Here is a 23,588-nt window from a genome sequence, read left to right on the forward strand (position 1 = left end):
GACCCCTTATGTCAGGGGCTGCCTGAGGCATTTTGACACCTGAGGTGAATTGCCCCACTGCCACCCCTGTGGTGTTTTGTGCAAACTCCGTAAGGGCTTCTCCAGGATTTCAGACTGGGCACATTTCCAGCCCCAGTATCCAAACACTGACACAAATATTGCTCACTTCGTTTCAAAAAGAATGTTGTAAAGTTGGGAAAGGTTCAGAAAAGGACAGTCAAAATGGTCAAGGGGGTGGACCGATTCCCCAAGAGGAAAGGTTGCAGCATTTGAGACTTTTTAGTTTAGAAAAAAAGCGAGTAAGAAGAGACATATAGGAGTTTATAAAATATGCCTGGTTGGAGGAAGGTTTTCCTCCCTCTTGTAACACTGGAATTCGTGGACCTCTAATGAAGCTGAATGTTGGAAGATTCAGGGCAGGTAAATGGAATGACTTCTTCACTCAGTGCATAGTTAAACTGTGGAACTCCCTCCCACAGGAGGCCGTTATGGACACCAATTTGGGTGGCTTTAAAAAGGGACTGGACAAATTCATGGAGAAGAGGACTACTGAAGACTAGTAGCCAGGATGCCTACGCTGTAGGCCAGAGGCAGCACTGCTTCTGAATGCCAGTTGCTGGAAGCCACATGAGGGGAAAGGTCTCTTGTGATTGGGCCCTGCTTGTGTGCTTCTCACAATCATTTGGTTGGCCACTAGAGAACAGGATGCTGGACTGGGACATTGGCCCAATGGAGCCTCAAGGTTCCTCTCAGGTTCTTATGATTTAAGATTGGAATGTGTGCCTATAGTTCATGTTCTTCATCACTACACAATTCTTTAGGTCTCCACTGTTTTCTCTGCAAAAGTCATCCAGAGAGCCTTTTCCACACTAAAAGCAACTTTAAGCTGATCTGATGCTATTTGTGTACATGTTATTAATGCACAAGAGAGCTGGGTGGTTTAAAAAACAACAGCCCTCTACACTAGCTACTGCAGATTTACTGCTGCAGCCATGCAAAAAACAACAACACTTAAATCTTCATACCTGAGCTCAGCCTGAACTTCCTATCACTCAGAAAAGAGTAAACATTTCCCTGATCAAATGCTTCCAGTCTTCCGTAGTGGATGTGAGGTCAAATTCTAATGAATATGCCTCTCTCTCTCTCTCCCTGGCTTCTGTGATCTCTTTGGTAATCTCTGCCTATTTAGTTAAGCTGATTGTGTTTTTACTTTTAATAGAAGCACCTCTCTCTCGGGGGGGGGGGGGGCAGTGAGCATGGAGAAGTAGAAAACTACCTTATCCTGAGACAGACTTGCTCAGTATTGTCTCAACCAGCCTTTGCTAACCTGGCACCCTCCAGATGTTGTTGACGAAATCTCTCATCATTCCCAGCCAGCATATTGTGCTTCAGACGAGTGTATTCTCCAGCCCTGCTAGGGAATAAATCTGGGACTTTTTTTTTTTTACACATGCAAAGCATTTGCTCACTTGCTGGGCTGTGGCCCTTTTCCTGGATCAGTTCCATGTAGACATTTTATGTGACCCATATTGGAACATTGGAGGCTCCCTAAACATCCTTTATAGTGTACTGTACGTTCATGCTGTTTTGTGCTTATGATGGCATCAGGCCCTCCCACTTTTAGGCCCTCCCACTTCCAAGACCGACTTGTGCCTGTGAAAGCTACATGGCAGACACACTGCTTCCTTTCCAGTTACTGCATCACCTGCAGCTTCTGGCTGAAATACCGTAACCTTTTGTACTACAAATGTTTGGAGGTTGTTGTTGTGATAGGGTAACACTGGGGAAGACAATAAACACTGAAGTGGAATAATGTGTGGGCAGTCCAGGATAAATTCACCACTAAAGCACTATTATTGTATCAAGTTGTCAGGGACTGGTTGGACTCAGAGGAATGGTGGGAAGAACCAGCTGGGGAACCACCATGGGAAGAAGGCTCAGATTCTTTGCCCAGGGACTGGTGGTGGGAAGACAATGAGTGGTCAGAGAAAGACAGGAGGAGGTGCCAGAAGCAGAAGAGGTAACAGGCTTTAGTGAGAAGGGAGAGTGTGCAGCAGAGAGCAGTGCAGAATCAGAGGCAGAAGCTGAAGCAGGAGAGGAGAGAGGCCAAGAGGCAGAGATGAGTCTGGCCGGTGAAGAGGCACAAGTGTCTCCCCCTCCAGTTGCGACAAGCCCTCCTCCACCCTGGTCTCCCAGAACCAGGAGAGGCATGAAGAGGGCAGAGGAGAACTGGGCTTCTCACAGGTGCAGCCTCAAATTGCTTAGGAAAATCCGTGGAGAGGAGGGGACTTAGGCAGCTGTGGGGAGGCAGGGACCTTCAGTCTCGGCAACTGATTTTCATGGAGTAAGACCACTGGTAATGAGCTGCTATGCTCATTAGGCCTGGTGCTCAGCCAACTGTGTGGAAATTGTGTTTTTGCTAATAGTTTTCAACTTTGAACTGTTTGGTTACTGACCAACATGCTCCTGTGACATTAGTAAATATTGCAAAATGTATGCCCATCTTACTACCTCCACAAAAGTCTGGAGTACCACCTGCTTGGTCCACCTAGCCCAGTGCTTTCTACACTGGCTCACAGCTGCTCTCCAGGGTTTCAGTCAGGGGTATTTCCCCTACCTGGAGATGCTGGAGACTGAACCAAGGACCTTCTGCGTGAAAAGCAGGCTGGTGTGGCCCTTCCCCTGGAAGATGCCTTAAAGCGGATCAGATCATTTCCCCATCTAGCTCTCCATTGCTTCCAGTTGCTTGCTACCTGTTTCCTTTTAACTGCAGATGCCAAGAATTGAACCCAGGACCTTCTGCATGCAAAGCTTGTGCTTTACCCCTGAACTGTGGTCCCTCTACTACTGTTAGCTGTTATTGCAGCAGGAGTTGGTTGCCAAAGAAAATGAGCAAACTCGGGATTGCTGTTGAAGTATAACATGCGTCAAAAGTATCCCGATGTCACGCTCTTCATATTCACATCTAGTAATAGTAGCTTGCACCCAGTGTGTGTTTGATCACTGAGATGGGATGAGGGCAGGGCAGCAAAATATTGAAGGCTGGGCTGGAATACAAATGCAAAAAAATTCGGTGGGGGCGTTGTTTTTATACGATCACTGTGATTTCTGCCTTGTTTTTAACTCACATGGTTAAATACTGCAGTGGGAAGCCAATCATCATTTGTGCTTTGCATGAATCAGTCCTAAGAGGCTGGGTGGGAGAAATATTTTAAACTGAAACTTGGCCTGTGTGATTTCTCAGCTTGGAAACATATGGCCAGATGCTAAGTTGCTTAGTCAGTAGAAAACACACTAGAGAGAGGGGGGGGGGGTGGAGAGAGAGAGGCTTGCCTCTATAAAAATAGAAAGGACTTAAAAACCGAATTTGAGGACTTTGAGGTTTTGCCCCAAAGGTTTTCTCATCCCCAGGGGCAGGGGGAGTGGTGTTATTGGGTTATTCTTGTTTTTATTATATATTTTGTGTTTTCATAATGTGATTTACCCTTTAAATTTTACTCTGAGACCTGTGGGTACAGGGTGGTATACAAATTTAATAATTAATAATAATGATAATAAATGTAAAGGAATTCTGGGTGGGCTTTGTTTTGTTTTGCCATCTGAAGAGTGTGAGATAAAAGCTTCCTTATACTGCTCTTGTGGGCAGATAAAGGCCTGCGTTAGAACAGTGTTTTGCAGATGCTGATGAATATGAATATGCCCTTCTGCAGGAGAGAGAAAGGTTTTGGAAGAGCTGGGCCGCCGCCCATCCACTTTGCCTTGAAGCATGGTTTGCATTTTGCACTCCTTGCCCTGTTGGCCACCATCAAGGCTGGCTACCAGGGCATGTACACATGGAAAATTCCTCCAACTGGAAGTGCCAAAAGTGATGGATTGAGAAATGAACTGTTGAGCTTCAATTAAATCTGTCAACTCATTGGATGAAGAACAGGGAAAGAGGAGGGGAGGGTGTTAAAATGCATGTTTGGATCATTTTTAAATTAAATTAAAAATTAAAAAATAATACTAATGTTCCTGCCTTAGGAATAGCTAGTTAGACAAAATTAATAAATAGTTAAGAAACAATTGGAGTATTTATTGTGAGCTAGCTTGAGTTCTTTAAATTATTTAGTTGTAAGAAGAGAGGATTGATTATGGATAATTTATTGTAAGACTTGTAAATGGATATACATGATTAAGATGTTTGGACTGTAAGTGAGTAATTTTGCAACGGATGATTATTCATATATGTACATTTATATTGTTGTGAAATAAAAATTATTTTATTGGAAATGAAAATTCTTGCAGTCTTGCCACCTGATCCTTTAAACTGGAGATGCCAGAGATTGTACTTTAGACCTTCTGCATCTTGTGTTTTTATCACTGAACTGTGATCTGTCTCTGCTACTGTTAATAATTACTGCAGCATGAGTTGGTTGCCAAAGAAATTGATCAAACTATTGGGATTTCTGTTGAGGTGCAACATGAAACCATGCACCAAAAATATCCTGGTATCATGTTCTTCATAGTCACATCTAGTAATGGTAGCCTCCTTCAGATCAGACTTTGCCAGCCTGGTGCTCTTGAGAAGTTTTGGATTATCACTTCCAACAGCTTGGTTGTAGCCCAAAACATCTGGAGGGCACCATGTTGGTGAAGGCTGTTTTTGAGCTATATCCTACTAAGATATACCCAAAGTAGACATCCAAATCAAGTCTATTAATTTCAGTTGGTCTATACCAAGTATGCATAATGTTGGGTATCACTCTCAATGTTAACTCCAAAGTGGGTCACAGGGTGGATATTCTACTTAGAAGGGGTTGTTACAAAAAGGGGAAAAGGAGAGGTGGAAGAATGGCTCACTGACCTGCACTCCTTATCAGAAGGACAGGATTCAAATGCAGCATTTAAACACAAGTGGGAGCTGCAACAAAAAGCTGAAGCGTAGAGCATTTCTTGAGTGTTCCAGTCTCTCTGCTGTAATTTCCTCCTGCCCTCTCTGGTTTTCCATCCCTTCACCCTTCACTGTCAGTCAGCATTCTGTGACCGCTGAGCATGCTCAGTTCTCATTAGTTTCACTTTAAGATTATTACAGAGTTCCCCTCATAATCTCCATGTTAGAGGAAGCTGCATGTACTGTCGTGCATGCTGTCAATCCATCATAATCTTTCTGCAGATACACAGATTAAGGAATATTTTTTTTATTTATGTATTGTATATTCCACCCTATACTTGGAGGTCTCAGGGTATCTCACAGAACAAAACCAGAACACAAAGCCACAAAATATATAGTCAAAATAAAAACAACCTATAAACCCCCCCCCATTTTAAAAGAGCATAGGATGTCACATAGTACCTATTAGCTAATGTCCGAGGATTAGTTGTGGTGGCACTAGGGTGGCCAAGTGTCCAGTTTAGTGAGAAGAGTCCCCTCTCAAGAGCTGTTGTCAGAGGACAATCCTCTCTTTTAAGGCATCTTCTGCTTCAGATGTTGGGAACCTTTGGCCCTCGAAGTGTTGCTGAACTCTCAGCAGCCCCATCTAGCATGGCCAATGGCCAGGTGTGATTAGAGTTGTGGTTCTGCAACCTCTGGAGGGGCGAAGGAGGAGGAATTGGGTGCATTCAGGTAGAGGGCCAACACATGCCCCTCTCTCCAAAAAACCTTGGAACTGGCACAGGTTCATGGCCGGTGCTTGGAACTGTGACTCATCAGAAGCGTAAGTCTTCCACATTGCACAGGGGCAGTGTCGAGTCAGAAATCCCTGCGGGCAGCAGCAGCCCCTCTGTAGCTTTCCAAAGGGAATTATGTTTCTATTTAAGTGCTGCTCTGCCATGCAGTGATGCTGTCTCTGCAATATGGGTGAATGATGCAGCACTGTTTTTGTCATCGCTGCCCTTCCAAAGCTGCTGCAGCTCATCTGCAAACTTTGGGCTAAGTTCTGCTTTGGGGATTTGCGTGGCACATGCAAGGGGCACAGAGGTGTCTGGGAATCCAATGCTGGGCTGCTGTGAAAGGCAGGCAGCTTCCGAGATGCGAATGCTGTGGAACCTCTTTCCATTGAAAGCTTCTGGTGTAAACAAATCATACTTCAAAGACATTGCGGATGCCACCGAGCCTCATTTTCCCCAAAGATACCCAGAACCTGGTTGAGTGCCAAGATCCTTTGGAATCTCATGCACCACTCAGCAGAGATTGGAGTGGCCAGTAACAATATTTTGGGAGTAGGGTGTTAGGTGGCAATACAAATATGTCACCATTCTCCTTTTACAAATCTGGTATTGAGGCAGGCCATATGCCCACCCTAACTCAGTGTTGTCTGCTCTGATTGGCAGCCTCAGCCCAATGACTTTTCAAGCCAGGCCCTGCTACCTGGGTTGGCCCAATACATTATGCTGCCTGACACAAAGGATAAAATAGCACCCCACTGCTCCACATACAGCACAGCTGTCAACGTTTCCCTTTTTAAAAGGGAAATTACCTTATTCCCAATAGAATGAAAAGTTGACAGCTATGACATACAGTTCTGCAGCCCTAATTACAGAATGTTGAAATGATAATAGCATATTCACAAAGGGGGAACAAAGGATTTCCCCTTCCAGTTCTGGGCAGAGTTGGGTTGTCCAGAGGAGGAGAAAAACTCAGCTAGGTGTTTGGTCCATTGCACTGCATGTAATGAGGGAGACCAAATATCTATCAAAGCACAAGTGTCAATCACATAGTGGGAAGAGAATCTTGATCTATCAATCAATAATTTATTGTACAGTCACAGACCCTTTAAGACAAGAGCCAACAGAAAGAAAAAAAAGTGATCCTTGAAAGATTCACTTACAGAAAATGAAATATGAAACAAGGATAAAAAGAGAAGATACAGCCGGCAATTAAAATGAGAGTATTATCTTGTGAACATCTTTGAGTTGAGAAAAGAAACTTGGCCACTAATTGTCATTAATTGTCTTTATTAGCCAATAAATATTTCAAATACCATCCCTGAGTCCTTCCAGAGTGTTTTCTCATAAGGAAGAGGGGCAAGGGCTAAATAGCCTACTACTTTCCTCACTATGTAGGTTACATTAATAAATTAATAAATACCCAAAGTATCAGCTACTTCGTCTCTACAAGGACACAAGCAATCTTCATTTGGGACACCTTGATAACACCCTTACAATACTGCAGGAGGGAGACAGTTGATTCTGGCCTTAGAAAAGACATGGCAATACTTGGGCATAGTCAAATTATCCAGATAACTAGCATATCTGGAGAATTAAAAAGTTATGCCAAAATATATCAGAGAGTAAGGTCTGTGGGTATTTGATAAAGCTCGGTGACCTTGGGCTAGTCACACTTCTCTGAAGTCTCTCAGCCCCACTCACCTCACAGAGTGTTTGTTGTGGGGAGGAAGGGAAAGGAGAATGTTAGCCGCTTTGAGACTCCTTCGGGTAGTGATAAAGCGGGATATCAAATCCAAACTCTTCTTCTTTTTGGGACGCGGGTGGCGCTGTGGGTAAAAGCCTCAGCGCCTAGGGCTTGCCGATCGAAAGGTCGGCGGTTCGAATCCCCGCGGTGGGGTGCGTTCCCGTTGCTCGGTCCCAGCGCCTGCCAACCTAGCAGTTCGAAAGCACCCCCGGGTGCAAGTAGATAAATAGGGACCGCTTACTAGCGGGAAGGTAAACGGCGTTCCGTGTGCGGCTCTGGCTTGCCAGATGCAGCTTTGTCATGCTGGCCACGTGACCCGGAAGTGTCTGCGGACAGCGCTGGCCCCCGGCCTATAGAGTGAGATGGGCGCACAACCCTAGAGTTTGGCAAGACTGGCCTGTACGGGCAGGGGTACCTTTACCTTTTAAAATATCTTTAAGTCTTTCTAATAATATACAGTGACTATGCAATGCCCCCACAAAAGGTATAAATAAAATATTGACTGGTGCAAGTATTCTACTATTTGAGAAGCTTTTTACTCAATGATTCTTGCAAGATCCCATCTCTTATTACACCCATTCATAAGAAGGGGTTCTAAGATCAATCACATGAAATATTATACGTTTGTTGGATATGGTATCTAAAATTTATACCCGCTACTTCCTTGTTGCTAAAATTGGAGACCTGGGCAGACAACTAGAATATTACAGTGGAAGAACAAGCTGTATTTTGTAAAGTCAGGAATAGATCAGTGCTTTGATAAACAGAGAGGTTGCAAACAGAGAGGTTGAAAACAGGTTGCAAACAAACTTTATTATAAGAGATGTAAACAAGGAGTTTTGGTTCTCCTTCTTCCACAGAAATGTAAGAAACAGTGCTGTTGCTTTTTATTAAAACGTATACTGTTTCAGGTTATAGGCTGTACAGTGGTACCTCGGGTAACAGACGCTTCAGGTTACAGACTCCGCTAACCCAGAAATAGTACCTCGGGTTAAGAACTTTGCTTCAGGATGAGAATAGAAATCGCACCCCGGTGGTGTGGCGGCAGCGGGAGGCCCCATTAGCTAAAGTGGTGCTTCAGGTTAAGAACAGTTTCAGGTTAAGAACGGACCTCCAGAACGAATTAAGTTCTTAACCCAAGGTACCACTGTATGCTGTTCAGGCTTAAGGTTACCTTTTTTTACACATCTTCCATAGATCAGACTTCTCCACACACACTTCAGCAATTTAGGATTTTAACTGGACTGTTTCCCTTACAGACCCCCAAATCCTCCCTGGCCTCGGAATCACTACTGCCCTTTCCTGTCAGAGTATCCCCTCTGGGGACCCTTTTTCCTGTAGGCACGTGTGGGACTGTGTCTTTTCTGCGATTGAGAACCTGAGAGCATCTCCTGGGAGTTCTCGGCTCTCCTCAGCCTCCTGACAGAATCTCCTCACACACTCCTGCCTCCCCTCCAGCTGCCTCCCCTGGAACTCTGGCCAGTCAGCCATTGTTGTTAGTTAATTGTTTGCTGGCAGGGGGAAAAAACACTTGATGACTCAACCTGCTCAGAAAACAAACCTTTCTGTCACATCTCTTAGCCCCTTTGTGGGGACCTTTTGTTCGCAATATGTCATCTCCAAGCTATGCAATTATCACCATTATTCTGCGAAATGTGATTATACAGACTCCCAGATCACATTTTTTAAAATTATTGGTTGGTGTGCTGAGGAAGGCATTTAAAGCTCTGAGATTTCAAACTATGCCTAAAGCATCTTTGGATAGGAGAGATGCCATAATACCTGTAAAACCTCATTTGTGAATCTGCCTCCAGGGATCATTCATTATTCAAGGTCTTGCTTCTGGCATAATTCTCCCTGGGAAAGGTTTCTTAAAGGAATTGCCCCGAGACTTTCCTTTTTGAGCAATAGAGAGAAAATCTGTTATTTGAGGATAGATTGGGATTAAGACACTGCATATAAAGATTTTGGGTTGCATTTGACGAAAATATACTTGGAGCAGACTTACTGATTTCAGTGGCCTCAACCATGTCCATCAATTTCAGTGGGTCTACTCTGAGTAGGACTAACATAGGCTACAATCCTCCATGTCTGTTTTAGGAGCTTATCGGGTCAGACAACATTTTATTGTACATTCTGGGTGCAGGGGTTCCCCCTTGGACTGGGGACCACCTATACTGAAATGTAGGAACTTACTGTTTGTATTTTTGTGATGACCAGTGCTTTCTAACAAACAAATTTGACAGACTGACTAATTCCATACACAAAAGTCAGTTGGTCTGGCAGGTGATTCTTCCTTCAAGTCTAGCAATGAAATTTCATCCTCCACTGCATCTGAGGTCAATAGGGTAACTATGGGGCTGCCCTTCAACAGAAGGTTATGGCCAGGAGACTTTGGAGGAGAAGCTGGGGCTGCCACTCAGCATCTGCCACCTGAGGCAATTGCCTCCCTCTGTCTAATAGTAGGGCTAGTCCCACCTGCTACCTAGGGCTCTTTGACTCAGGGATGTTGCTGGACTCCACCCAGCCCCAGCCAGCATCACTAATAGCCAGGGATGATGGGACCTCAAGTCCAACAGTATCTTGAAGTTCCTCATCCTTGCTTAACTGCTGCTGCTGCTGCTGGGTACCTTCTGCAGGCAAATGGTGAGCCTGCACTCCTGAGATAAGCAGTTCTGTCATTTCCCATTCCAGGTATTCTATCTTAAACAAAAATGGATGCTTATTGTTTTGGATTGTTGCATTATACGGTCCATTTCCAGCATTCTTTCTCTCTGGCCTGCTACAAATCTTGCTTAGTTGTTTTGTTTTAAAAAAACCTGACATTATCAGGATTTCCCCACAAGCTCCTCTATCCCACGTCCTGCGTCTTGACATCTTTCACAGTTTTATGTCATCATTGAGCCCACTCACAACTTCTGTCTGGAGAGCTTAAATTCTGGATTGCTGCACCTTCTGTATCTTCCATTGTCAGACATCCGAACTGGCGCGTGTGAGCTGTTTTTGTCTGGTTTTATTTCAAGCACCATTTGCACAATTGTGGTTCAAAATAACGAGTGTATTCACAGTCTATCAATGCAGCATTGCCAGGGCAGTACAATGTGTGCTTTACACCCAAACACAGAAGAGTACCATTGTCTCCCAAGTTGTGTCAAGAGTTGTCATATTATGTGCCAAAAAAAGCTGTGGTCCCTTTGTCTCAGATAATGAACAAATAGGAGCTCTATGATAAATATAAGTTTGTGGGTGTGTAGTAGGGGAGGGAGTATCATAGGGGATGTCTAGATTGTCAGTATTTTGTAGGAGGGATTTAAGCATTTACCAGAATTTTTTATTTTTGTGATTAAAGTGTATTAAACAGGTCAGCAAACTTTTTCAGCAGGGGGCCAGTCCACTGTCCCTCAGACCTTGTGGGGGGCCAGACTATATTTTTTTGGGGGGGGGGGAAATGAACGAATTCCTATGCCCCACAGATAACCCAGAGATGCATTTTAAATAAAAGCACATATTCTTCTCTTGTAAAAACACCAGGCAGGCCCCACAAATAACCCAGAGATGCATTTTAAATAAAAGGACACATTCTACGTATGTAAAAACACACTGATTCCCGGACCGTCTGCGGGCTGGATTTAGAAGGCGATTGGGCCGGATCTGGCCCCCGGGCCTTAGTTTGCCTGCTCATGATATTAAAGCACTCTGTCATCTTGGCACAAGAAATTGACTGATATAAAAATAAAACCCTTTACATTTGGGGTTAGGAAAGTGATGGAGAACTGCATTGAAAAGTGTGGGATGACCTAATTTTTAACCTGAAGACATGTAAACACCCTGCAAACAATTCAGAATGAAAGCTGAATAAACCTCCACATAAGCTTTCTGCAAGCAAATAAGAACCTAAGAAGAGCCTGATGGACGAAGCCAATGGCCCACCAAGTCTAGCATCCTGTTCCCACAGTGGCAAACCAGATATGTGTGGGAACATGGCAAGTAGGACCCAAGCACAAGAGTTGCCTCCTCTCCTCTGCTCTCCAGCAACTGGTATTCAGAAGCATTGCTGCCTCTGACTATGGAAGCAGAGTGTAGCATCATGGCTAGCCGCCATTGATAGCCTTCTCCACAAATTTGTCCAATCCCCTTTTAAGCCATCCAAGTTGGTGGCCATCACTGCCTCCTGTGGGAGGGAGTTCCACAATTTAAGTATGTGCTGCATTAATAAATACCGTATTTTTCGCTCTATAATACGCACCAGACCGCAAGATGCACCTAGTTTTGGGAGGAGGAAAACAAGAAAAAAAATATTCTGAATCTCAGAAGCCAGAACAACAAGAGGGATCACTGCGCAGTGAAAGCAGAAATCCCTCTTGCTGTTCTGGCTTCTGGGATAGCTGCGCAGCCTGCATTCGCTCCATAAGACGCACACACATTTCCCCTTACTTTTTAGGAGGGAAAAAGTGAGTCTTATAGAGCAAAAAATACGGTAATTTCTCTTGTCTTGAATCTTCTAGCATGCAGCTTGACAGCATGTATTTACAGAATACTCAATTAAAAACCAGAAAATAGAGTCACATCCACACTATACATTCAAAGTATACTTAAAGCACTTGGCTCCCACAAAAGTATCTTGGGAACGTGGTCTGTGATGGGTGAACTGCAGTTCCCAGGGTTATGGGGGGGGCGCTATGACTATAAGTGTGCTTTAAATGCCTGACCTCCAAGTAAGCATTGTGCAAGCAAATCAAGATGTATGCTCAGTAAATAGATGATCTGGAGGAGCCCATGAAATCTAAAAGCTAGAGGGGGTCTTTGGAGGTCATTCAGTCCAGCTCCCTTCTTGTATTATATATTTAAAACAGTATTATAGGATACAATTTTTCCAGAGCGGTTTAACAATCACGGGTAATTCTGGGACTTATATCTGTGGGAGGGGAATAAGGATGTCCTAACAAATCTCAGCACCCTCAACAAATTACAGCTTTCAGAATTTTCTTGGGGGGTGGGCAGGCACGGTAGCCATGGCTGTTTATTTATTTTTTTTAAAGATTTTTATCAAGGTTTCAACAGATTTATAATAACAAACAAGACAAAATAACACATCAACAAACAATAAACGATAAAAAACACAAAAACCAAACAAAAATATATACGTTCAAATCTTAATTTCATATAACTTACTTTCCTGACTTCCTCACATCTCCCTTTCCTGTATTCAAATTTCCAAATTAGTTTCAGCAAATTCTTCCTCTATTTTAACTAATTTTAATATTTCTTAATTTCTTTTAAATTAACCATTCCCACTGCTGTCGACTTATCTTCTAATCCCCCATCATTTGATTAATTTAACTGTGTTTCTTTACTTGTTACTCATAAAACATCTTTACACATTCCTTTCAGCTTTGTCACTAATGCCACATTGTCTCACTATCCTGCATCACTTTAACATTCAAATAATTTACAATGTTTTTGCAGATAATCTTTAAGTTTCTTCCATTCTTCTTCTGTTTGTTCTTCTCCCATGTCTCGGATTCTGCCAGTCATTTCTGCCAATTCCATGTAGTCTATCAATTGCATCTGCCATTCTTCCAAGGTGGGCAAATCTTGTGTCTTCCAATACTTTGCGATAAGTATTCTTGCTGCTGTTGTTGCATACATAAAAAGGGTTCTATCCTTCTTTAACACCTTCTGGCCAACAATGCCCAATAGGAAGGCCTCTGGTTTCTTAGGGAAGGTATACTTAAATACCTTTTTCAGTTCATTATAGATCATTTCCCAGAAAGCCTTAACCTTTGGGCACGTCCACCAGAGGTGAAAGAATGTTCCCTCAGTTTCCTTACATTTCCAACATTTATTGTCAGGCAAATGGTATATTTTTGCAAGCTTGACTGGTGTCATGTACCACCTATAAATCATTTTCATAATATTTTCTTTCAAGGCATTACATGCCGTGAATTTCACACCAGTGGTCCATAACCGTTCCCAGTCAGCAAACATAATGTTATAACCGATGTCTTGCACCCACTTAATCATAGCTGCTTTGACCGTTTCATCCTGAGTATTCCACTTTAACAGCAAGTTGTACATTATTGAAAGTACCTTGGTCTTAGGTTCTAACAATTCCGTTTCTAATTTCGATTTTTCCACCTGGAAACCTATTTTTTTATCCATATTAAAAACCTCTCTAATTTGATAGTAGTGCAGCCAATCTCGCACTTTATCTTTTAATTTCTCAAAACTCTGCAATCTCCATGTGTCTCCATTTTGTTCTAGTATCTCCCAATATTTCGGCCATTTGGCCTCCATATTGAGTCTTTTCCGAGCCTTAGCTTCCATAGGTGACAACCACCTTGGGCACGGTAGCCATGGCTGTTTAAAGTGGGGTCATCGTGAATGTGGCCCATGACTGTTGAAAGTGGTGTAATGCTGCTTTAAATGGATAGTGCAGCTGAGTCCCAGGCAGACCCCAGGTCCATCTAACTCAGTATTGTCTTACACTGACCAGCAGCTGTTTCAGGTGACTGGCTTCAACCCCACCAAGTGCCCATGCCTGGTGCTTATGCTCTGCCTGCTTCCCCTTCACTGTCTCTGGAGGTCGTTTGGAGGCGGCATGCTGTGGGATCCCCAATTTTGGTTGCACCATCCAGACCAAATGCAGACACTCCAGCGCTCTAGTTTGCCTTCCCCACTCCAGATGGCAGGTGGAGTGCTTGAATCTCCAAGTGAGCAAGAGTGCCCTTAAATGATGATGATGATGATGATGATCATCATCATCATCATCATCGTGATGTCAACTATGCAGAGCTTGCAAGATTCAGCCTTGTAGGAACAGGCTGCAAATTATTGAATGAACTCTCCATGGGGTCTGCCTCCTCCCCTCCTTCCTTCCCCTTCCCAATTAACCTCCATCTCTGCAAATTAAGACTCTCTGGTGGTGGGGGGGGGGGTCTGCCCACCTCCCCTCCCTATCATAGTAGCATTCCTTTAGCTAAGGTTCCTGTCTTAACTTCTAAGCAGGGACATGTTTGCCCATTAGTTGGGCTTTGTGTTTTTTATTTGAATCACATGCTTTCGGTGACCGTGGTTAATGCTTTATTCGTCATGCTTATGGGTGTCACTGGGGCCCACAACTCAGTCTCAGCATCTGGTAGGTTCCTGACCTGGCTATCTGACCTGGCTGATCACTGTGATAAACAGGATGTAGAACTCTTGTCCAAATGATATTTCATTATGTATGTGGCAAGAGGTGTCCATTTTTATTCAGGCTGTATGGGATGCAACCAGCTAGACAAAACTTTTTAGTGCTCTCTGGGGGTATTAATGCACTAATATTGATTCTTTTAATTTGTAAGCTAACTGGGACCTTCACAGAATGCCAGCACTTACTATTCATTCATACAAATAATGTTTTATGGCTGGCACAAAAAAAAAAAAAAAATGCTGCATTTATTCCCATAGCGTTTGGAATGTTCTTGCTGCATGAAGCATTACTTTGAAATGGGCCTTTAAAATGCATGATTAGTGAAATAGCTGGCACCCCATGATTCCATTTTTGCAAGCCTGAAATTACAATTATTGGCTTAAGTGCAGCTTACCTGCCTCCTCAAAAGATTGATTGAGGGCCCACCTGGTATCCAAATTGTGGAGAAAGTTGAGATGTAGACGCATTACACACACACACACACACACACACACACTCTGAGCCTCTGCTACAGAACCATGTAGGACAGGAGTGGAGCATCTGTGGCCCTACAGAAGTTACTGGACTCCCAATTTTCACCAGCCCCAGTCAGCGTGGTCAGGGAGAAAGATGTGATTTGTCATCCAGCAACAGCAGCAGCAGGGCCACAGGTTCCCCACTCCAGCATCAATAGCAAAAACACCTGTGAACCTTGTGCTGTTTAATTGCTTGCCCCATTTTTGTGCAAGTAGAGTGGGAAACATGTGCTCAGAAAATCTACCCCTTTTAACACATGATAGACTATCTGCACAATTTCATAGATTTCATTGTTGTAGAGTTGGAAGGGAACTCTAGCTTCAGGAATCTCAGCATGCAGTTGCTCATCCAATTTGAAACCACGCTGGACCCTGCTTAGCTTTGCAAACGTGCTAGTTGTTTTATTGTTGCACCACTAGGAGGTGTGCAATAGTGTAAAAATGGCTTGTTGCACTGCCTTTCAAGACATTTTCTGTCTTGTTGTGGCTTCTTTCTGGCCAGCTCCTTCTCTATGGGACATCTTTAGTGCTGGCTCGGGCCAAAGGGAATTGTAGTCCAAATCATCTAGAGGGCACCAGGTTGGAGAAGGCTGTGTTACGTTGTCCACACATGGAAGCATCCTTTGTGATCAGAACTCTGCAAAGAGAGGAATCAATGAAATCCAGAGCTGAGGCCAAAGATGGCTGATGCAACTCTAGTGGGACTTGCGAGTGTCAGAGAGAGGGCAGCACAACTCACTTTGTGGTGTGTGCACTGCAGAGCTTTACGGAAGAGAGAGTCATTTTAGAATTACTCGGGCAGGGGGGTACTTGTGGGTTGTGGCTGCTAAATCAACAATCCTAAGGAAAATTTGATGAACTCCCTTCCCATAAAATTCCCGGTGCACATTTTGCCACATTTGCCGCATTGTTTTTGCCACCATGTCCCCTGCTGCTCTCGATTTGAAAGTGCAAGCCTCTTTCTGAGCAGTGAGGAGGAATCCAAATGAGAAGCAAATGCTTGGCTGTAACTGATTTTGTTGCAGAGGGATTGTTTGCCCTCTGTGGGTTTCAGCAGTGTGCTAGAACTCAGCTGACAGGATCTCATTGATTCGTGGAACCAACTTAAGCGGCAGTTTGGTTGCTCTCACCCTGGGGGCCTTCAGAGCTGCGGCCATGGCTTTTCCACAATTAGCTAAAAGCAGTATTAAAGCAGAGATTTCCTGTTAACACTTAACTATTGCATTGCTATGTTATCTGGCCATGTCTTCCCTGCATAGACCCTCCTAGGTTATGTTAAGTAAATCCTGTTTAGCAAAGATACTCTGCAGTGTTCATTAAAAGCTTATTCCTTGCAGCTTCATCCTAATTTATTTCTGATGGGTATGGGCTGATGAATGTGGGTGGAGTATTTGTTATTAATAATCTCTGAATTACCCCAGTGCCAGCTTTAGGCTGAAATCTCCTGCATTTTCTTCTCAAAAGTAAGTCCCATTGAGTTTAGTGGGAGTTGTTGCCAGATAAGTGTGTGTTTGCAGTGGCAATTTCTGATTTCTTCCCATTTTTTTAAAAAAAAATAGTGCAAAAGCTCTATTTCACTGTTAAGTATTTAATAGAAAGAAATAAGAATTCTATTTATTTATTTATTTATTGCATTTTATCATGCTTCTCCTCCATCTCATTTAATCTCTACAACAACCCTGCGAGGCAAGTTAGGGTAAGAGAAGGCAGTGACTGGGCCAAGGTTACACCCAGTGAGCTTCAAGGCCAAGTGGGGTTTGAACCCTGGTCTCCCAGGCCAGCGCCCTAGCCACTGTACCACACTGGCTCTACTGTATCACACTGAAACCAGTAATTAAGGGATTTGTGTGCATTTGCTGTTGTGTCTCTGGACTGAAGTATTACTGTATTTTACACTGTCATCTGTCATTATGGGGCAGCATCTTGTACCTGATCCCATGTTAGCCCTGTTGTCAATGGAAAATTATATAAATCAAAATGTCAAGCATAAAGAGTTGGTCTTCCTTCTTATGACAGCAGTGAGGCAAATAGTTGTTTCCACTTTGGGTGGGGGGCACCCCCTCACACCAAAGAGTTTTGGACCCAATACCCGTGGAACTTAGAGAGTACTTCCGGAGCGCTTGGCTCACCACCGGAGTTGGATAAGAGGAATAACAAAGAAAGATGGGTCTGACTTGGTAGGGTCTCAGTTTATATCCTTTATTAACAATAGGAGAGCCTCTTCCATCTCAGTCTCAGGAGCCACTATGGAGACATTATCTTAACTCTTGAGATTGAAGCATAATCCTGTGGATGTGAGCTGAACCTGAAACATAAAAGATTTTCCAAGTTTGTTTTGTTGCCATGTGGGTGACTACATATTAAACTTAATAGCTGGACATGCATTTCTGTATGCAAATCCGAGTCAACCCCCCCCCCCCCAAAGTTGTCCTCCCTCCATTAAGGCTGATGCAATAATGTTGTGATCTTGAACAAAGCATGCATCATACCAAAGAAAAGGGGAAGGGGAAGCACATTCCACTTGTTTGGTTATGCAGAACCCAGAGACTGCAGCAGTGGCATAACATAGGTTGCCAGTTCCCGGGACCACGTGGAGGGTGTGTGTGATGGAGGGAAACGGATGGAGTACGCATGCACATTCAACTGCCTAATGGCGTCCACATCACCCAGGAGATCCTAGCCACAGAGATAATAAAAGGAAGAGTCACTCCGTTGTCTGGAGAGGTCACTTCCTGGTTAGCATGGAGAAGCTGTTTTTAATGGACCCCAGTGACAGAAGCGTGCAGCTGTATTGAGGTAGCACCAGGAGTTGAAATTTTGCACTGCTAACAATTTTGTGCCCAGGGCAACCATCCTTGTAGCGTCCCCCCCCCCCCCCGTTACACCACTGGACTGCAGTGATCCAATGATGCAGTCTGTTTTTGGAGAAGCTGCCCTTCATCAGAACTCTTCTCCTTTTGCTTTTCAGGGACTTCTTGCCCCGTGGATCCGGCATTGTCACCAGGCGTCCCTTGGTCCTGCAACTGGTCAACTCCCCCACAGGTACACCCGCCCCTCTCTCTCCTCTTTTGTTTCAGTATTCTATTTTTGTTTCGAAAAATTTATATGCTACTTGCAGAAAACCTCAGAGTGGTGTAAATGCAAAGTTGTCTCCCAAAGTTTCCCCTCAGTGGGATCCCACAGCTAATTCTCCCCTAGTCTCCTCGCTGGCCCAAATAGGACTAATTTAGCCAGCTAGCCCTGGTGATCATCTAATGTTTACTGGATGGATTTCCCCCCAAAATAGATTTTTGAATTCTGAATTTATTGTTATTCATGTTTTATACTGTATTTTATGCTGGTTTTTGTTGCATCAATTAAGTGTTATAAATTTGTTGTTAGCTGCCCTGAGCCCGGTTTTCTGAACTGGGAAGGGCGGGGTATAAATAAAAATTTATTATTACTATTATTATAAAGTTCCACATAATTCTTTCTGTTCTTCATACCGATAGGGAAAACTCAACACTTCTTTTCTGTTGTTGTTCCCGTGCACAGTGTTAATATATGCAAGATGTAATTTCAGGGGAAAAAGGGAATGCATCACAAAAAAAGATAATAAAGGAAGACTGAGATATGCATTGAATTGCATATCCCTATTTATAAGATGCATATTTTGTAATAATGACGATAATTGAAATAGAAATGCATCTTATCCTTGTACTGCACTTAGGCAGGAATAATAAGATGCACAAATATAAGATGGAGGACACCTGGCTTGCCAGAAGTACATATGAAAAGGATCTAGGAGGTCTTAGTTGTCAGCTAGAAACTTCCAGCTTGCACCAGCATGTATCACACAGAGAAGTTTCCAGAACTTTCTTGAATTAATTAGAATAGGAAAGATCTCTGCACTTTAAACCAATACTTTCTGTACCAGAAATGCAAACCTGACCTTTCCTCCCACCCACCCCTTTCCTAGAATATGGTGAGTTCCTACACTGCAAAGGAAAGAAGTTCACTGACTTTGATGAGATACGTCAGGAGATCGAGGCTGAGACTGACAGGATAACTGGCTCAAACAAGGGCATCTCTCCTGTTCCAATCAATCTGCGAGTCTACTCTCCCCATGGTAAGTCCCCTCTTTGTGCCAAGTGTGGGTGGTGGAAGCCTCAGACTCCATCTTGTATGAAGCAACTACCGGGGCTCATGATGCTCTTGCATCATCCCCCCCCCAAAAAACAATATAGTCCGTCCCCCCCCCAAGGTCTGAGGGACAGTGGACTGGCCCCCTGCTGAAAAAATTCACTGACCCCTGCACTAAGGCCATGCTGGCTGTGGGTGGCTGATGGGAACTGTGAAACATCTGGAGGGCAGCAGGTTAGGGAAGGCTGACTTATATCAACCTGTGTCCCAGAGACATCTGGTTGGATCTGTGTTTGAAAGTAAAGCAGTGGAACAGATGGATACAGGGGTACCAACTTGAATAAATTATTGGAGAGGTCAGGCAAGCCCCACACTGCATAATTAACCCCACATGGGGTGCATACAACCCAACTGAATAGCAATCCCCATCAACTTTGGGGGGCCTGGCCCCCTCAAATATTTTATTGGGAGGGCTGAAGGGACCTTGGAATTGGCTCCTATGGATGGACATTTGGTTTTGAACATCGTGAAACAGCATTCTAGACCGTGAGTGGGGAATCTGTGGCCCTGTTTCTGGACTAAATTCCCATCATCCCTGGCAGTTGTCATCCCATCTGGAGAACACCACATTGACTACCTCTTCTCTAGGCTGTAGAATACTTTCCCCACTTCTTACGTTCCTATGAGACATCCAATAGCAAAGTAACATCACCCAACCTGGGCATCTCTTTCTCTTCCTTTATCTAGTCCTGAGTCTGACCCTGGTGGATCTTCCCGGGATGACTAAGGTTCCAGTTGGAGACCAGCCTGCTGACATTGAGTTCCAGATCCGTGAAATGCTAATGCAGTTTGTCACCAAAGAGAACTGCCTCATCCTTGCAGTGTCCCCAGCAAATTCAGACCTGGCCAACTCTGATGCTCTCAAGATTGCTAAAGAAGTCGACCCTCAAGGTAAACTCAGCTCTTGTGTTTATATTTTTCTCATAGTTTGTCCCTTTCCTACCCCAATGGTCTCCTTTTCTTCCCTTGACCACTGGCTATTGCAAATATCACCAAAAAAGGTTCACTCCAAGCAGCACAAAGTTCCAGGGGTGCCATTTTTTACATTTGTATTTTCCTTGTAATGAGAGTGAGTGCTGGAGACTTAGAATGTTTTTGTAATAACAGTTTATTTAAAGGTAAAGGACCCCTGACAGTTAAGTCCAGTTTATTTAAAAATATATAGGTAGATCATGTTGTAAGCAAGCAGAATGCTAAAGCAGGTGGCACCATTGCTAATCCTGTATGAGATCCCAAACAACAGCACTAAGAACTCCTACAGCTTCACCTTCCTCCCCCAATCTGCATCCTGTTTATCTAGCTCCAGATAAGCTCCCAGATCTTTGTAGCAACGCCATCATAAATGTGCTGGTCATTAAGATGCCACAAGGTCTTTCATTGTTTTTGTTTCAACAGGCTAATATGACTACCCTTCTGGAAACAGGTGTATGCTTATTCTACTCCCCTCTTCCCCACAAGCAATGAGGTATCCCATTGAGAACTCATTCCATATATATGGATATCGGTTTTTTCTCACTAACCATGAATTCAGGTCTCCTCTTGGTCTTCATATGTGGGAAATGTCCAGGATATGTACTGGAATGAAATAGGTCAATGTACTACCCCATAACTCTCATTGTTTGCTTATTATCTAACAGGCCAGCGTACCATTGGAGTTATCACCAAATTGGACCTGATGGATGAAGGAACTGATGCTCGTGATGTCCTAGAGAACAAGCTTCTTCCACTACGGAGAGGCAAGGACTTTTGTGTTTTCCTCTCTTTTCGCTTTCATTCTCCTCCTAATATCAGGGCCTACTTCAGCTCCTAGTCCTTCTTTGCATTCTGACAATTTATGTCTCTTGCCAACATTGGCCTTACTCTTTCAAAAGAAGGAGAAAGGAAATGTTTTCCCAGGCTCAAGATGAACCACCAGGTCTGGGTGAAAATACATTGGGAATTCTAAATGGGTTAAACTTTTCACACTCCAGAGTAGGGGTAGCCAATGTAGTGCCCTCCAGCTGTTTCCTACTACAACTCCTACCAACCTCAGTCAACATGGCCAGTGGTCAGGGGTAATGAGAGCTGTAGTTGAATAACATCAGGACACCATGTTGGCCGATGCTACTCCTGAACTTCAGCAATTGACTTTGGATTTCTAATTGATTGTTGGAGGTGACCTTTTAACGATTTGGAGCTGGGATACCTTAAAGACCATCTCTTCGTTTCTGAAGCCACCCATATGTTTTGATCTTCAGCGGGTTTCTACAAGTCCCTTCCACTACGTCTTACTTTTGTGACATAGTCTAGTGGTTCCCAAACTTTTCTGAGTCGTGAAGCACTTTTCCAGAGAGAAATTCGTCCTGGAGCAATATCATTGCCCTTAAGCCAAAGGCATTGATGTGCATTTTTTACTTTTTTTTACCTAACTCTATTTTTTATGTTTTTGGTTGTTATTTATCATATAGCAACAGCACAAAATATTTTTCAAATTCTAAATAGCTTAAATTTTGATCTAAACTTATTTTTTCTCATTGAAAAATGGATCTTCGACTACATGGCCTAAGGGCGACAATATTTTCACCTAGCACCTACATAGGTACTAAACCAAATGACAGCTGTATTGACAATGGAAGGTATTTTTAAGCATTTGGGCATGTTAAACATAAAGTTTTATATCAGTCAAAGTGTTGTTTTCTCCACTAAACTACATAAATGAAAAGCAACAACAGCAAAAATAAAGTAAGACAAAACATTTGAGAATGAATTCAAAGCAGACATTGTAAATCCACAATATGTTACCCACATAGAGATGGTATTTAAAACCATTTTTACAGTTGCAAAACCAAAAATGTCACTTGGCATTGAAAAAGAACAATAAAACATAGCTCAGGAACTTAGATTCTAATGAGAGAGATGGGACTGTTTTGATTTGCACAATGTGGCTATAGCTGGTTGAATTTAGGACAGCTGCAGTGGAATATCTGGCTCTGCATTGGTGCGGGATCTGTATTTTGTTTTAGTAGCCACATAGGCAGAGAACCCTGATTCACATAGTGACTTCTTAGTTGCAAAAAAAATTTTTATTGCAGAATCTCTTGTCAAATAAATCAAGCACTCATACAACTGTGATACTAGACAGGCTGGCTTTTCCAAGTATGAGTTTGCAACCCAAAAGTTTTCCTTATTTTTTTCATAAAGAATTCAGAAAGGCTAGATGGGCAATTGGCCTGATCCTGCAGGCTCTTCTTATGTTTTTATAAGCTGTAGTCCAGCAACATCTGGAGGGCCACAGATTCCCCAAACTTGTTACTGAACACAGTTCAGTTCCTCGTTGCCTCCAGATCCTTGTCATGTAGCTTGTGTCTATCACTCTTTGATACCTGCACTTTCGGATCTGTTCTTTCCTAGGCTACATTGGTGTGGTCAACAGAAGCCAGAAGGATATTGATGGAAAGAAGGATATTCAGGCTGCGTTGGCTGCAGAGAGGAAGTTCTTTCTCACCCACCCAGCATACAGGCACATGGCCGATCGTATGGGCACACCCTACCTGCAGAAAGTACTGAACCAGGTAAAGGCTGATGCACACAGGGCTGATTTGGCTGGGACTTCTGCCTGGGGTACCACCGAAAGAATAATACAAAACACATTGAGATTGTGCAGGGATCAGAGGGCTGGAAAGCAGCTAGCTCAGCTCCCCGCTCTGCATGATGCACAATCCAGAATTCAGCTACAGTCATACCTCAGGTTAAATATGCTTCAGGTTGAGTGTTTTCAGGTTACGTTCCGTGGCGACCCAGAAGTAACAGAACACGTTACTTCCGGGTTTTGCCACTCGCGCATGTGCAGACGCCCAAAATGACGTCACATGCACACGTAGACCACTAGGATGGTTGCCTCAATGTTTGGCTGGAATTTGGTTCCCTGCATTTCCCACCCACTGGCTCTAGTCCCTCCCTCTGAAGCAACAGAGAACAAGTCTCCTTGGCAGACCTTCAGAGACTTAAAAACTGCTTTTGTGTTTCTACTTCTATGAGGAACAGTTTAGAGAGCTGCAAATGTTAAGCCGGAAAAACAAAATGCGAAGTAGATGATTCTTTATCAATTCTAGTCACACTCTTCTGGATAAATCCATTAGATTAATTGAGTAAAACATCCCTAGTAGGTGAAAAATGTGCCCCTAACTAATAAGGCAGCAGATATTATTATTATTATTATTATTATTATTATTATTATTATTATTATTATTATAAAAAGCAGTTGTTTGTAAAATCTACAAATTCTGTCTTGTCTTGCACACAGGAGAATTTTTCCCCCTAAGACAGC

General features: G+C 43.3%; 1 protein-coding gene across 14 annotated transcripts in view; it reads left to right on the forward strand.

Moving 5' to 3' along the window:
• The window catches only part of DNM1 (dynamin 1), a 131,180-nt gene that overhangs the window by 22,562 nt on the left and 85,030 nt on the right, over positions 1-23,588 (forward strand). For all 14 annotated transcript variants that reach the window (XR_013391271.1, XR_013391270.1, XR_013391269.1 and 11 more), the window contains exons 2-6: positions 18,069-18,142; positions 19,059-19,208; positions 19,970-20,173; positions 20,920-21,018; positions 22,673-22,833. Coding sequence is in view for 11 of the 14 variants with exons in the window: in XM_077922175.1 (XP_077778301.1) it covers positions 18,069-18,142; positions 19,059-19,208; positions 19,970-20,173; positions 20,920-21,018; positions 22,673-22,833 (688 nt within the window). In the remaining 3 variants the exon portion in view is untranslated. The remainder of the gene's footprint in view (positions 1-18,068; positions 18,143-19,058; positions 19,209-19,969; positions 20,174-20,919; positions 21,019-22,672; positions 22,834-23,588) is intronic.

The sequence above is a fragment of the Podarcis muralis genome, chromosome Z (genome assembly GCF_964188315.1).
Source record: "Podarcis muralis chromosome Z, rPodMur119.hap1.1, whole genome shotgun sequence".
Classification (NCBI taxonomy): Eukaryota; Metazoa; Chordata; class Lepidosauria; order Squamata; family Lacertidae; genus Podarcis; species Podarcis muralis.